Here is a 15,895-nt window from a genome sequence, read left to right as displayed (position 1 = left end):
AAGTCGACATCCGATCTTCAATAGCTGCGGTTGGAGGTCCTTGAGGCTTCAAAAAGGTTGATCCATCTTCGACTTTGAGTATCCGGGTCTGAGTCGGGGACATCGTCCAATATGTAGGTTTGGAGTGGATGAGACAATAGAGTAAGGATTTTCGAACATTTATAAATCGGGGAGATAAGAATTTAGAAGTTTGAAGAAATAAGAGGAGTAGAAGCTATGCTTCCGACTAAAGAAATAATTTGTTTCGTAAATAAGTTTTTCCAAGTACTCGTTTCCTAACTAACGTCCATGCTAACTAAGGTCTCCTACAGTCAGGATAGCTCTGATACCAGCTCTGTGGGGACCCCGGACTAGCTGTCCGAAATTCCCTATTATGTATACAGTTCACGATCCCATGATCAGTGCGTCGTGAACACATAACCGAACTGATATCAAATTACACCATCCATTACAAAGCGGAATAAGAAAATTACAATAGGTCACATGACCAATCTTTACATAATAGCCTCGAAGGGCCTAACTAAATATCTGAGTAGCAACATCACTTCAACAGCGTGGAGCCCAAGTCATCTGCCATAAGCCCTACAGGCAAGTGACTGGGAAGACGTTCCTAGCTCGCATAGACATCGCCAACTCCTTCTTCATCCGTCGTGTTCCTCCAAGTCTGGCCAAGTAAATAGCCAGGGACAAAGCCGTGAGTACATTGGAATTGTACTCGCAAACCATCAAGAAAGGTACTTTGCAAGAGTGCAAGATAACAAGTGCTAATCTAAGATGATAAGAGGGAAGAGCTAATTTCTCTAGTGGAAATAGCATGTGGGAGAGAAATAGTTTCTCTTGTGGATATAGCATGTGAAAGAGAATGTAACATCCCAAGAGTAATACATAGATCCCTTTTACTTTTCTTGCATTGTTGTCATACCATCATGTTGCATTCATGCATATCACCATCTTTGGTTTTTATAAATTGCATTTGTTCTTGGTTTGCTTTGTTGCTTGTTCCCTCCTTCTTCTTCTTGGTTCATCCCCTCCTCTTGTGATGTTCCAAGAAAAGCACAAGCCAACCTATTTCCTACCACTTGACCTTTTCTTTTAAAGGTCAGGCCAAATTACTTTCTAATATTGGTTAATATTTAACCCCCTCTTCTATATCCTTATTTTATAATTAATCAACACGATTATTATTTTGGTTACATATAAAACATTATTGCATACAAATTATTTACCAATCTCTCTCTACTCCTTTTCACATTCAGTTTTGTTTAAAAGTGGTTCAAACAAAATCTGAGAGGTTTTTGGAAGCAAAGAAAGAAAAGAAGAAATAAAAAGGAAAAACCTATTCTATCTAACCTAACCCAAAACCACCTAATCTAGGCCGGCCTTTCTCCTTTTCTCCACCGTGTCCCAACTCCCGTTTCACCACAGCAGCTCGGCCCACTTCCTCTCCCTTCCACTTATAGCATGCAATGCCACCCCACACTTCCTTTACACGTAGGATTTTTACATCATATCAAGTAATGGAGCTAGCTACCACCTCCACGCCACCTCCTCTCCACATCCACCGGCTCTCCTCCTTCCCTCTTAAGGACCAACAGCCCAGCTCCAAACCCTACCTCTCTTCCTCCTCCTCCAAAACAGCCAGCCGCCACCATCCTCTCCTCCCGGGAGCAAAGCTCCACCCGCAGCCAACACCTCGCCGCCGGCCACCACCATCGCCATGGCCAGCCTAGACCTTACCTGAGCGTGGAGAAGGACCACGTCGTCTCCTCCTCGGCCTGGGTTTCATCCCGGTTCTTCAAGGACGTCAAGGATCGCCAAGACCTTCTTCACCGACGTCATCTACCCCGGCCACCTTCTTCTTCCTCTACGCCGGCAGCCTCCGCAGCTACCTCCACCTCATCGACGACCTCCTGGGTGAGCAGCACCACACCTCCTACACCTCCCCTGCATGCCATGCTAACAGATCCGAGGAAGAAACGCAGTGGAGATCGAAATCGAAACGAAAACGAGTAGATAAAACGCCCAGTTTTTCTGTTTCACGGTACCAACTTTCGACAAGCATCGCCGGCGACATGGTTCACCCCAGATCAAGACACTTGATTCATTAGATGCACAACATCACCGGCTACATTTCAGTTTTTGAATCATCTAAAACGGTGCAGTATTCGCGGCGCTATGGGCAACCAAAGTCAGCCCAAAAATCTGTTGACAGTTTTGCTATTCGTCGACCGTGTCGTGGTTCCATTTTCCGGCGAGCCTCGCCGCCACTACAGTGCTCCGTTTTTACCCAAACTTGTTCAATTCGAGTCATGTCACATCCCTCTCACTCAAATCATCAAAACCCTCGCCCAGAACCGCCCATGCTACTCGCCATCCTCGTTCAAAGTCGGTCCAGAAAACAGATTCAGTTTTCAGTTTTCAGAACTGCTGTTTCGTCGTCTCGTTTTCCGGCGAGCTTCTCCAGCGTTACAGTGCACCTTTTTGAACCATTCCACCTCCAATCGAATCATGGCACCCCCCTCTTGCTCAACCACTCGAGTTCCGCTCAGATCCGTCGCCCATTGCGTCGCCATCTTCGCCCAAAGTCTCGGCCAGAAAGTGTCCAGTATTCAGTTTCAAGTGTTCAAAATTCAGTTAAACATCGCGACACACTATACCTTGTCTGAATCGCGTTTTTGATCAAATCGAAGCAGCAGCACACTGTCACCACCTCTGATCCTTGCCCAGCTCGGCCTGAGTTCAAATCCTGGCCTGCGCAGGATTAAACCCCTTTTTGCAAAGGAAACTGCTGGGCGTCCCCCGGGGATCTGATTTCCCAGCCCCCGGGTCGCCAGCCGTTGGATCAAACGCCCTGAACCGTACGATCTTGTCGGATTTTAGACATTGTCCCGCTTTTGCTGCCGGGCAGCAAAAACTGTCGAATTGCAGCAAAACACCTAAATCAGCTCCGCCGTCGCCAACCTCTCCTCTCGGGCGCAACTCCGCCACTGGCGACGGCCGCGCGGCAACCGCCGGAGACAAGCCCCTGCAGCAACCTCCGCCGCGTAATCCATGGCGCATCTGCTCCGATCCGTGCTGTACCCTCCTCCAGGCTATAAGAACCACCTAGTCCCACCGCCAATTGTTGCTTCAAGCTCTGGATCTAACCAGGGTCCTCGCCGGCGAGCTGCGGCAGATACGGCGAACGCCAGAGCAGGAGAGCCGTTGCAGCAACCCATCCATGGAAGATTCAACAACCCTCCGGTGTTTTTCAACCAGAACCCCGAAGATGACCAACCAGCTGCATCGGTGAGTTCTTCTCTCTGAATCTCCACGAGTTCTGCTGCTGCAGTTTGCTTCTATGCTGCAAAAAAACTTGTAGACCTAGTAACCCTGTAGCCAGGTGATGAAAATTGCTACACGTGATGGAATTGGCCTTTGTATTAAGAAATATTTGTGCTCATGCAGCAATGATGCTGCATATAAAATTATTGCTACAAACATAGTGCTGCACATATTCTTCATCATATATAGTTGGTCATTTATGCTTCTCAAAAAAAAGTTCAACAGTCAAAAAAAGTGCTGCAGAGGTAGTCTGGATTTTGGACTGCATATTGCTACAGAAAAAGTTGCTTCTAGCTACAAGACTATAACAACAATTCATGTTATGTCGACAGGGGTTTGTTGCCGACAGCATCCTACAAGGTTTTGACCTCAACAAGCCAGCGCAAACAGAAGGTTATGATGGTGCTGATCAAGATGGGAATGATGCAGCAAAATTTGTTCCTGGACCAAATAGTACAGCAAGTGCAGGTGCTTCCAATGTTGCTGAAGAAGATGGTGAAGAAATTTGTTCACAGCCTGTGGTTCCATTTGTTGGGATGATGTTCGATGACCTTGAAGTAGCACAACAAGTATACAATGACTATGCGTGGAAGCTTGGTTTCGGCACACGCATTGGAAACACCAAGTATAGCACAAAGACGAGGAGTGCCAAAGGACACAATGCGAGCAGAGTGTTTGAGTGTGTGCATACCGGTAAACCAAAGAAATGAATGTAAGAATGTTGCGAGAAGCAAAGAAGGCTGTCGCAAAAGTAAAAGAAGTCATCGATATGAGCAACATTGGTGAGCAAAAGTCAAGAAGCAAACAAGCTGGTTCTGAGATGGACGTGAACGAATCAAAGCAGCGTAATATTTTGCTTCGATGTGACTGTAAAGCACATATGGTTGTTGGGAAGCGGAATGGCCATTGGTGCATCACAATGTTTTTAAAGAAGATCACACCCACCCAATGGTGAAGCTAGCAGGGAGGCGACGCTACTACAGATCACATAGGAAAGTCCCAGAAGAAGATTTCCAATTCCTACAGACGCTACATAATCAAAACATTACAACCGCTCAGATAATGGGTTGTCTAGGAAGTGTGCATGGTGGCGACCCAAGGACGCTAGGCTACGTGAAGAGAGATGTGTCTAACATAAGGACAATGCTGCGAGAGGAAGTATCACAACGTGATATGAGCATGGTGATTGAGTACTTTGAACGCAGGAAAGCAGAAAGTCCAAATTTCTTTTATGACACACAAGTGGATTCAAACAATGCTGTCAGAGGATTATTCTGGGTGGATGGAAGGACCAGAGCACTATACCCCAAGTACAAGGACTGTGTTTTCTTCGACACAACCTTTTGCACCAACAAGTATAATCTTCCTTTTGCTCCAATTGTGGGAATAAATAACCACACACATACGATTATTCTAGGTTGTGCTTTGCTACCGGATGAAACAACAGAAACATTTAAGTGGGTATTTGAAAGGTGGATGCTCGCAATGAATCAGATGCACCCAGATCATATAATGACAGACCAGGACCAGGCTATGGCTACTGCAATTGACAAGGTATTTCCAAATTCAGTACACAGATGCTGCTTCTACCATGTGCTGCACCTAGCAAGGAAAAAACTTGGTCCAAATTTGGGAGAAGGCCATCCATTTGCAGATGCATTTTACTCATGCATATATGGAACTGATACTATTGAGGAGTTTGAATTCTGCTGGCAGCATATGCTGCGAAGCTTCGACATGGTAGAGAACAACCACCTCAATAATATGTGGAAGAGCAGAAAGACATGGGCATCAGTTTACTTCAGGAAAAGTTTTTTCCCATTCACAAGCACAACTGGAAGATCGGAAGGCCTTAACTCATACTTCAAGACATTGGTTCGCCCTAGTGACTCCGTGTGGAATTTCGTGCAGCAGTATGAGTTGTGCCAGAATTTGATGTTGGATCGTGAAGACAATGCGGGCTTCACAATGGAGACGACGACAGCAAAGCTTTGGGGCAGGTGAGACTCTTCCATGCTACACAACACTTATACATTGTCCCCTAATGAATATGTAGCATTGTTTTATTATTACTGGAGCATTTACTAATTACATTTGTGACAAAAACAAAATGCGCATTACAAAGATTGAAGAACAGGCATTGAAATTTTACACAAGGGAAGTCTTCGACAGGTTCCAAAAAATGGTTCAGAGTTCAACAAGATTTTACCCTATCCATGTAGAGGCAGAAGGCTTATGTTGTTTTGATCTTGTTCCAAATCAAGACCTTGATGTGAAAACTTATCGGGTTGCTGTTAACCCTGAAGAAGGATTGTACACATGTGGATGCAACATGTTTGAGATGTGTGGTTTAATATGCCCACATATCATTAGGGTGATGGTGCACCTCAATGTGCAGCAAATACCAGGAAGATACATGCTTGAAAGGTGGTCTGCAGCAGCAACAACACATGCCCCTGAACCTGGGACAAATACAATCAGATTTGGTGTCCCAACAAGTAACACACTCAAGTACAACTCACTGTGCAGAAAGATGAACCAGTTGGCATCTGACGCATGCTTCGATGATGATACATATGTTGCTGTATCCCGCATTGTTGACGAAGCAAGCAAAGTTGTTGCTACAATGCTTAAAGCAAAAGGTCAAGTGCAGCAAGAAGGAGAAGGTTATCAGCATAGACAGAGTGAGGACCAGAGACAAAGAAACCTGAAGCTCCACAAAGAACAAACAACAACAGTAGATGGTACTGCAAGTCACCAGGTGAAGAATCCTCCACGTACGAAGCCAAAAGGTCGCCCAAAGATAACAGAAAAGCGGAGGAAGACATTGGTCGAGCTGCGGGATGAGGCAAATGAGAAGAGAAGGAAGAAGCAAAGTGAACCTAAAACACCAAAAGAGCCAAACCCAAAGAGGAAGTACAGGAAGAAGAAGTGCCCATTCTGTGGTGATGAAGATCACATATCTGTAAAGGACTGCAAGTACATGAAAATTGCTTTGGCTAGAGAAGATGCAATGCAAGCGGGAGCAGATTTGACGTTATAGATTGCTTCAGCGAGGAATTATACATTTAATTCTGAAAAATGTTGAGATATGTTACAGATGCTTACAATTATAGTATACAAAGTAACAAATGTTGATAAAATGTTACAGATGCTACATCGTTGATTTTCTACCCCAGGCTGTCTTATATTTATTTTGTAACCTGGATAGTGTAAAATGATACTGGACAAAAATTGCAGCAACAAACATATGCAGATGCAGCACTTTTAGCTTGTGAAAACAACATAATAGATATGAGTTTGCAGCAACAAATTAATTCCAGTCAGGAACATACTATATTTGTCATACTGGGGACACAAAAGGGATCATTTGAATTGACAACTTCTTGATGGTTCAAGCATTGAAGCATTTTATTGTATCATCGTGTTTGCATCATAGTACAAAATGGAAAAGCTCAACCTAATTGCTTGCAGCATGCATGTTGAAAAATAAAGGTTAGGTAACATTTGGTTTGAAGCAAAACTTGTTTATTACATTGTCAGGGAGATAAACTTGTTGTGTGAAGCAACAATTAAAAATGACGGAAGTGCATGTACCACAGGTAAATTGACAGCAAAAATATATGAGCATGGTAGCAAAGTGGGTTATGTATTTACAGCAAACAAAATCAACTTATGTAGCAAGTAAAAAGAGAATGATACTGGAAAAGACCATAAAACATGAGAATACTTGTCATACTTAAACTCAAAACATCATCCATATTCCAGAGCCAACATTAAACTTATATCTGGTAGATTGTACTGAGAAAACATAAAAAGAACTGATCATTCAACTAACAGGTCCAACATATAGAACCATCACCAGAAGCCTAGTTCTACTCCATGTTCCAGTACATGGTTACAGTTACAAAAGGCAGCAACACCATGTGTTTTGAACAAAAAGCTAAACTATCCCTGCTGCAAATCCTCGTTCATTATCACGTCGACATCATCACTCTGGTTATCCCTGTTGTCGATTAGGCTTGCTGCGAGCAACCTTCGAAAATCTGGAACTACATCATTCTCGAAATTTGGCATGACTTTCCCATTGAAGTGCTCCATGTAAAGAATGCTGTAGAATCCACAATCATACTCGCATCAACCAAAAAAAATGGTGAAAAACAAAGTAAAAAGAGGAAGGAAGCAGAGAAACATTATGGACTGTATCATTTAATTGTCAAAAAACAAAGAAGCAAACTTACAAAGTGTCTTGTGGATGGTCAGGTGTGATTTCCTTGAATTTCCCAAAGTCAACCCATGAAACTTTGGACTCGTTTGCAGTCCGGACGAAGTTGGAGAACTTTGGAAAAAACAAACAGCATGGGATAGTAAGGACAAAAATAGTTGAAGCAAAACATTAAGAAAAAAGGTGGAAATTGCTACCAAGTTGTTTGCTGCTTTTGCTAAGGTGCTCACACCATTCTCTGGCATCATTGAATCAAAAATGTGAAATTGCTTGCACAGCAAGTTGATGCAGCATACAATCCAGTGATCGGCTTGTACAATGGGCAGGTAAAGCTACATACAAACAGAGAGATAATTTAAGAATGAAGAAGTTATACATGCATGAGAAACCTTGAAATTGCTCACAGAAACAAGAACACACACGAAAACTCACCATGTCATCTTTCAGAATTTTGAATTTGCTACATGCAATTTTGAACTCTTTCATGACAGAGGCAGGGTCAAAAGTAGAGGTTTCTACAGCAAGCTTTTCCTGTATGTTTGGAAAACAATAAAAGATGATGAAACAAGTGATAACATGGGACAAGCTTGGAAGAGAAAAATGCAATAAATTACTCACCGCAAAGTACGGAGAGAAAGCATATCTCTTGTGATTTCGGGGATTCTTCTCAGCACTTGCTTTTGTTGGATGATTGAACTTCTCTGTCCAAACTGCCATCACAACGTTGCTCAAATATTGGCGTGGATGAAGAGCTCCAACGAAGGACTTGTACGAGCAAAAGAATCGACCAATCTTCAGAAACTCTTTGCTGCAGCAATGGAAAACCAACAAACACTTTTATTTTCAAAAAATGAAGGAAAAAGGGTAAGATGAAACACAAAACCCATGCAGCAAAAAATAAACAAAATGACACGGAGGACTCACGACACTTCATTCTTCTTCTTCCTCTTGAATTTCTGTCCATGTGAAACATATTTGTCGTACTTACGCACAACATCTTGAGAGACCTTAATCTTCTTCAGCTTCGGAGGTGAGAGTTCACCCTTGGCAGCCCTCTTGTACCTAGTTTTCTTTTCAACAGTTTTAGCACCAAAGACTAGCATCTTTGGTGACAACATCTGCAGCAACATCTGAAACGTAAAAACACAGACAAAACCATTTTATGCTGTGAAAAGCAAGTGAGTACTAAGATCAACATTTAAACAAAGAAGGAATGTAGCAACAATTATTATGTAAAGTAGCCAAAACAGTATACATAATGTAGCAACAAAAAAATGAAAATGCAGCAAATGGAGTGTTAAGCTCAAGGAATACCAGAAGGAGAAGGGCTTCTTTCAGCCACAAGAACAGTTGAGCCCACATTTAAAGGAATACCAGCAATCAGACTTAGTTTGCCATCGGCAGCAACAAGTCTAGCTCTCTTAATAACTGAAACATCTGCACCTAATAAAACTTTCAAAACTTAGTAAACATGAGCAATGAAAGATGAAAAAAACTTGCTTAGGCAAAAATGACCTGTGTTTGTAGGATGTTGCGGTGACACGTTCTCGCCCAAGTGATCTTCAGCATCCCTGGATGGTATGGGTGGTGTTGTAGCCTCCATAACTTTAGGCTGCTCAGAAGCTAGTAAAAAATAAAAAAAGAACAGATAGTTAGACGATCAAAAAACTACAATTACAACACAAAAATAAAGAACAGATACAACAAAATAAGAAACATACATGTGTCGTCTAGCTTCACTACAGAAGGAACATCAGCAGGCGGAGTAATTTCTTCTGCAGGAATAGTGATTTGATCTTCAGACACAACAACTTCATCTGGATCCTGAGAGAATAGATCCATTGATGGAGGGTCAGGGGCTCTATTCCAAGCTTCTACAGATATACCCTCCGGTATACGAGCAAATGGTGAGTTTATAGGTGACATCACAGGGCTGTCAACAGAAACCTGTTCACCAGCAACATCTCCACCAGTAGAAGAATCCAACAGAACAGCAGATTGCGGCATATCCACGACGAGTGTGCGTGAGTCCATGACAGCAGCCCTTGCTTCGACAACAAACTCGTCATTGTCTGTTTCTTCAGAATCAGCTGCCGGGATTTCTTCATCATCATGATTGGAAGTACCTTCATCATCATGTCTGTCAGCACCGTCCATATTTTCATCTTCAACTCCACCTCCGTTTGGGAAATGCACACTAGGACCATCACCTTCTTTCTTTGCTGCATCTATGTCAATAAGCAAAGCTGCCATGCGCTGCGAATGCATTTGCTTCAAACCAACACCAAAATTCTTGAGAGTGGTGTCAAGATCACGACCATAAATAGACCTGTGTTTCTCATACAGATGCTTGTACGCAGCTGGAACCTGTCGACAGATACATAGCACATACATCAGGAAGAAAAAATGGAGGTGATACAGCTAATAAAATACTAATGAAGCAGTATAAAAGAGCAATTGTTGCATTCATTATAAAAACTGGGGATTTTGAGATGAAAACATGGTAGCACATACCATTAACTGTAGTAGCAACATTGTTAAAATAAAGTAGCAAAAAATATAAAACATGTTAGCAAAAAGTATTGGTTTGCTACATAAATGCTAATGAAGCTGGGGGTTTTCAGATGATACCATGGTAGCACATAACAGTAACTATAGTAGCAACATTGTTAAATGTAAAGTAGCAAGACAATATAAAAAATGCAACAATTACATGAAAAATAATAGAGGAAAAAGGCTGAAAACCATGTACTATACCTCAAGATCCTGACTAGTAGGAAACACAAGCCATTCATTGAGCGAGGCAGACGGGTTCACTTCAGATTCTTCAACAGGCTGCTCAACAGGCTCCTCAACATGATGACGGTTGGAAAAAGCAGCAACTCCATAAGGAGTGTTTGACAGTTCAAGAAACTACATAACAAAAAAGAGAAGAAAATAAGGATCTTATAGAAAAAACTACAAAAAAACCAAGCGGTGCTATGAGTAACTCACCGGACGCCTTCCAAAAACAGTCTTATTATTCAGGATCTTCCTATCAGCATCATTTTGGACAACAAACTTGAAATCACTACTGGTCACAAAACATACTCTAGGAATTGAGTAGTTAATGATATGTTGGTTTGGTGGAAAATCAAGGTGATCCATGTAGACAACCTGTCAAAGAAAGGATGGAAGCATAAACAAATTCAGTTACGGTAGCGAAGATTAAAACATGAAAAATAGCAAAAAAACAAAAAACAAAACAGAGCATGGGGTAAGTTCAACAACGTACAGCTAGAAGGGCGAACGGTCCAGTGATCCAAAACTCATTTTTCCTAGCATTTCCTGGTACCACTACCTCTGCTGTCTTGCTATTGATTTTTGTAACCTCCTGCATTGCTAACTCAAGCAAGTGTTCATCCCATGCAAACTCGTGAGTCCTCCGAGGGTCCAACATACAGTCCAAATAGTCAAGGCTAATCAGATTTGCGCTACCAGGGGCAATAACCGTAGCCAAACATAGAAGATCCCATGTTCTGATAATGGTGAGGTCATCCGTAACATCACAAGCCTTGAGCAATTTAACGGCATGCTGGATGAAAGGCCTTGATTGTCCTTCTTCTATGTATATCTGCCGCAGCTGAGGATGCTCACCTTTCTTCTGAACAACAAGTCTGTCGCCGCATCGAATTCCAAAAACTTTCCTCACCATATCTTTTGTGAAAACTATCCTCTTCTTGTGGAACTTGAACTCCCGCAAACCAGGGCTAGTATGAGAGGCAACAAAGTCTATTAGAGCATTAGGAATGTTGAATGGAGATACATTCAACAATGCTCTAAATGCACTCTGCTCTTCAATAATACGTCTCTTCGGACCATCGAGCTCTGCAGCAAGAGCATGCAGACGCTTTGCAGCAAAACGATCCTTGGAAACCCAATGACCAATCCCATCTTCCTGTTAAAAATGAAGAACACAAAAAAAATCAAAAGAAAAACATTTAAAATGATAACGCAGCAATTCATGTACATAATGTACATAGATGGTAAACAAAACTTATAAACACAATGGCCTATGTAGCAAACTAAATAAAGCAAAAGACAAAAATGAAGCACAAGCATACAAGAAAATCATCACCGGCGTAGCAATTATCACAGAGAATGTAGCAATCATGAACATTTGCATGCAAGCTGGATAGCAATTATCACAGAGAATGTAGCAAAAATATAAAGGATTTGCAATATAATTAGAATATAGCTAATTTTATGAACCTATGCAGCAATAGCAAGCACACAGGATAGCAATAGAAACGTATATCACCCCTAGAAATACACAGGGGTAGCTCACAGGGTACAAAATCAACATGACAAACGCCTACAAATCCTAGTATAAAATCCACACGAGAACGAGCTCGAACTTACAGCCATGATTGCAGAGGCAGAAATTCCTCGGAACGACTCGAATCGAATGCCGGCGAAGATTCCCTTGAAGAAAACCTAGAAAATGAAGGGGAAAAGTGAGGATTCAACGGGTACGAAACAATTACTTGGACGAAAATGAAGGCATCGTGTTTTAATCGCGCGGGAAGCAACACTGGAGGCGCACATCAAAGCAAATCATCGGCGGTGCGCGGATTTGCAACGCCACCGCGGAGTTCTAGGCAGCGGAAAAAATCCTAGGGTTGGGGGAAGAGCAGCAGAGGAGGAAGTCCTAGACGGGGAAGAGGTAGCCAACTCACCGGAGGAAGCGGAGGAGCGCGTCGTCTTCTCCGGTGGCAGGAACCGTCGGCGGTGCGCGGATTCGCTCCGCCGTCGCCAACCTCTCCACCACGAAACCCACGAGCCCCCACGCCGTCTCGACCAGGTGGTGGGTGGGATGCAGCAAATGCGGGATAGAAGTAACGCCCTATCCGCGAGTGGGTGACGTGGCGCAATATCAGCCCGACGATGGAAGTCCATCGGACGACGCTCCATCAGGAGGTTGCGACGCGCGCGTCCCCCGGGGGAATAGAATCATTTTCCTTTTGCAAACTGCTTTTTCATCAACAGTTTATTTTTTTAAGTTTGTATCCATTTTGCTCAGTTTCCTGTGAAGTCTTCAAATATAAGATTTGTTTCAACTTTTGAACAACTAAAATTGGACAACATTTTTAATTGGGTTTAAAATGCCTAAAACTTGCATAATTCATATCTCTCTTTATATAAATCCAAATTGTGCAAATTATATATCCATTTTCATCAGAAAAGTAAGAGGATTTCAAATCTTGCATTCTCATGCAACATTGGCATCATCTCTGAATTGTCCAAATTAAATATGCAACGTGAACAAAAACTATATGTGAGGGTGTTTATCATTTCATGTGAATTATGAGCACCCCACTTAATTTTGCCTTGCACCAATCATCTTGCCATGTCATCGTGCATCATATGCGCATTGCACTTGTATTGATTTGTGCTATATCTTCCTTGTATGTGCTATTTGGTTCTTCTCGAGTAGACGCCGACACAGAGCAGTACGAGCAGGAGTACGAGTTCCCCCTGGAGGATCGTGTCGGTGCTTCTACCTCTGATCTGACAGGCGAGCCCACCCCTTCACCTATTTTACTTTTACATGCTCTTTTGATCTATTGCTATCCTTATGTTGCGATTCTGTTGTGTCACGTGTCCTATCCACATGTTACCTATATGTCCGAGATACACCTCCTCGCCCTACCTTTTGTTTTTTGTTTGCCAGCTTTGCGAGTCGTAGGCGAGTTTAGGGTTTTTGTTGATATCTCTAAATGTTCGGGATATCTTGTTGGGATGTTGACACATGTACTACCTTTTCGAAAATGAAGTGGATAATTTTGCTACAACTAAAATTGCTAAGGGTTATAATATTGCAGAGGCATCTGTGAGCCCCTTTGCGAAAGCATCGGAACTTTGACTTGCTAATGTCCCCTAGGACCCGAGTTCTTGTTATCTGTTTCTAAGACTGAGCGCGCTAACCACTCGTGGGAGGTTTTATCGGGACCTCCCATCACCCATTACCATTTCTCAAGTCTGTTGAAAAGGGGGCCACAACCTTGGTTTTATTTGCCTATGCCATGTATGCCATGCTTTACTTACTGTTGCCTTCGGGTGTTTATTACTGTTGCCTTCGGGTGTTTATTACTGTTGCCTTCGGGTGTTTACTTCTGTACTGTACCCCGCGGAACGTTTAGCGAAGCGTGTGGTTCGCACGCCTAGCCGTTAACGCAAACCCTGAGTCCGCATCGGAGTACGGCCGAACTTCGTTTCGGGTAGCTTAGTCGGGTGGCCCCCCTAGGCATTCTTGTTGATTTGGGAACGGTCTTGTTGTGAGACTCCGCACTTGCTATGCGGGTTCGAGCATGCGTGTATGGTAACATTGGTGCACCCCTGCAGGGTTAAATCTTTTCGGAAAGCCGTGTCCGCGGTTATGGACGACTTGGAGCTGTTTAACTCGATCATAGAACAACTTACACCTAAAGTTGTCGCTAATAACTTGCTAATTGCTTGCGTAGTAAGTTAGCCCTATTATAATGGAATGGATATAAAATTGTCAACTGTGTGAGTGCCTTGTTAGTACCTCTTGGCTAAGGGGGATTGCAATGGCAGGGTTTGATTGCAGAGTATAAAACTGCTAGAATATGCGCTCTCTCACCTTCTCTATTAGACGGATGTTGTAGCGTGTCTCTATTGGATAGTGCTTTGCTGCCGCTAAACTCCACATATAGCCGGGCGAAGTTTACACCGCCCACCAGCAAGCATAGCTGGTCTTGTCTCACAAGTACGTGCCAACGGTACTTACCCTCGTTTTTCTTCCTCTTTTTCCGGCACACGCTTTTCGACAAACAGGTACGACAGATGATGAGCAGTACGCAGGTGGCTACTTTGTCGAGTTCACGGACGACGACTTCGTTGCGTAGCAGGATCGTTCCTAAGGCAGCAGCCTGTGGCTTGTTGGTTATGGGAACACCGCTTGATTATCTTCAGGACTCTTAGTCCCATTTGGTTCTTGTCTGTACCCAGACTATTTGGCTATCTTATGTATGATGTACTGATGGGATATGTTTCCCCGTTGAGTGTCATTTGGATCTTGCTCATTAGAGCGTTGCTATATATATGAACCTTATTTCCATCTTTTGTGTCATACATAGTCATGTTGTGATATTCAAGCTGTATTCTACCCTTGTATCCTGTGCACAGTGTGTGTATGTGTGAAGTGCACAGGAAGGTGAAGCACTCAGGCCTGGAAAGCCTACCGTGAGCCTTTGAGGTGGGTGTTGTGTGCATGGGCGTGTCGAGCTGTTGCTTGGCCTACCCATATGCTTGGGAATGCGAGGCGACCTCACGGTCCTTTGTAGTGACCTCATGCACATAAACCCCTCTTACCTGCGCGCTCTGGGTTTTCCTACTCCTGGGGCTTACAGAGAATTAGTTTCTCTTGTGGATATAGCATGTGAGAGAGAAATATTTTCTCTTGTGGATATAGCATGTGAAAGAGAAATAGTTTCTCTTGTGGATATAGCATCCCGACATCGCAATTGATGGAGACACTAAAGTGGTACTATGACATCTCTATATCTTTATTGAAGAAGATACTTCAAAAGATAGCTATGACATATCTATATCTTTATTGAAGAAGAGTTAGCATACCGCCATCTCAGGTGATGGGGATACTAGGGAAGTCGTATGACATCTCTATATCTTTATTGAAGAAGAGTTCCTCTACATGAAACATTAGGAAAAAGTTCGCCACTTGGTCTTATTTTTCCACGACCATCTCCATATGGTCGACACACGCCCTTTTTCCGTACCCTTCCGGTACATCCAACACAACACTTTCTTTGCAAAGCATTTATCAAAACAAAACTCAAGCCCAGGTTAAGTATGGCCATTTCAACTTGTCCATGACCGCGGACGCGGCTATTCGAATAGATTTAACTCTGCAGAGTTTGCACACTTTCCCCACAACTATCCGGATACCTATCGTGTGGGCATCATCCCCGCATAACGACATATGCCACGACGGATACCCGGACATAACCTTTCACTTATCTCCACTGACATGAGTCCTTCCCTGCGGGCTTAACCCTACCCGGCACCCCGGCAGCATACCTCCTTTTTGAGCGTATCTCCGGTGCCACGACGGAAGACCCTCAGTAATCGTCCAGCTATAGACAACTACAGTGTATTGCCTCCTTCAGAGCGCAACCCGGCTTCAGGGGCCATATCCACCCCTATAGAAAGTTGTGAGGTGTCCCATGCCAGCTTCAACAAACTACGGGCTAAGCCCCGTCCCACACCAGGGTAGTGTGGTTGCGCGAAAAAAAGTTGGGACGGCGAACACTTATACGCAGTGCT

The 15,895-nt window shown here is 43.2% G+C and overlaps 1 protein-coding gene and 2 long non-coding RNA genes across 3 annotated transcripts; 1 reads left to right on the top strand and 2 right to left on the bottom strand.

The window, feature by feature from the left end:
• Window positions 1–1,636: 1,636 nt before the first annotated feature.
• Window positions 1,637–14,669, top strand: LOC139833310 (uncharacterized). Its single transcript, XR_011748778.1, has 3 exons — window positions 1,637–1,914; window positions 13,026–13,106; window positions 14,387–14,669. It is a non-coding gene; the product is annotated as an uncharacterized lncRNA (long non-coding RNA).
• Window positions 7,577–8,230, bottom strand: LOC139832994 (uncharacterized). Its single transcript, XR_011747940.1, has 4 exons — window positions 8,168–8,230; window positions 7,982–8,080; window positions 7,747–7,881; window positions 7,577–7,663 (listed from the first exon to the last, which is right to left on the bottom strand). It is a non-coding gene; the product is annotated as an uncharacterized lncRNA (long non-coding RNA).
• On the bottom strand, window positions 8,633–11,956 carry LOC127303841 (uncharacterized). Its single transcript, XM_071823226.1, has 8 exons — window positions 11,951–11,956; window positions 10,824–11,486; window positions 10,544–10,705; window positions 10,307–10,462; window positions 9,271–9,916; window positions 9,065–9,172; window positions 8,864–8,986; window positions 8,633–8,679 (listed from the first exon to the last, which is right to left on the bottom strand). The coding sequence occupies exons 1-8, from the start codon at window positions 11,954–11,956 to the stop codon at window positions 8,633–8,635; spliced, it is 1,911 nt and encodes a 636-aa protein (XP_071679327.1).
• Window positions 14,670–15,895: the final 1,226 nt, after the last annotated feature.

Source organism: Lolium perenne, chromosome 7 (genome assembly GCF_019359855.2).
Source record: "Lolium perenne isolate Kyuss_39 chromosome 7, Kyuss_2.0, whole genome shotgun sequence".
Lineage (NCBI taxonomy): Eukaryota > Viridiplantae > Streptophyta > Magnoliopsida > Poales > Poaceae > Lolium > Lolium perenne.
The sequence above is the reverse complement of the archived record's forward strand: the minus strand, read 5'-3'. Positions and strand labels throughout refer to the sequence as shown.

Bases quoted from the DNA above. Each gene is read 5' to 3' on its own strand.
- LOC127303841 (XM_071823226.1), bottom strand. The intron at 10,706-10,823 runs GTACGTTGTTGA...TTTCTTTGACAG, and splicing joins GACCGTTCGCCCTTCTAGCT to GTTGTCTACATGGATCACCT. The intron at 9,917-10,306 runs GTATAGTACATG...ATCTGTCGACAG, and splicing joins CTACTAGTCAGGATCTTGAG to GTTCCAGCTGCGTACAAGCA.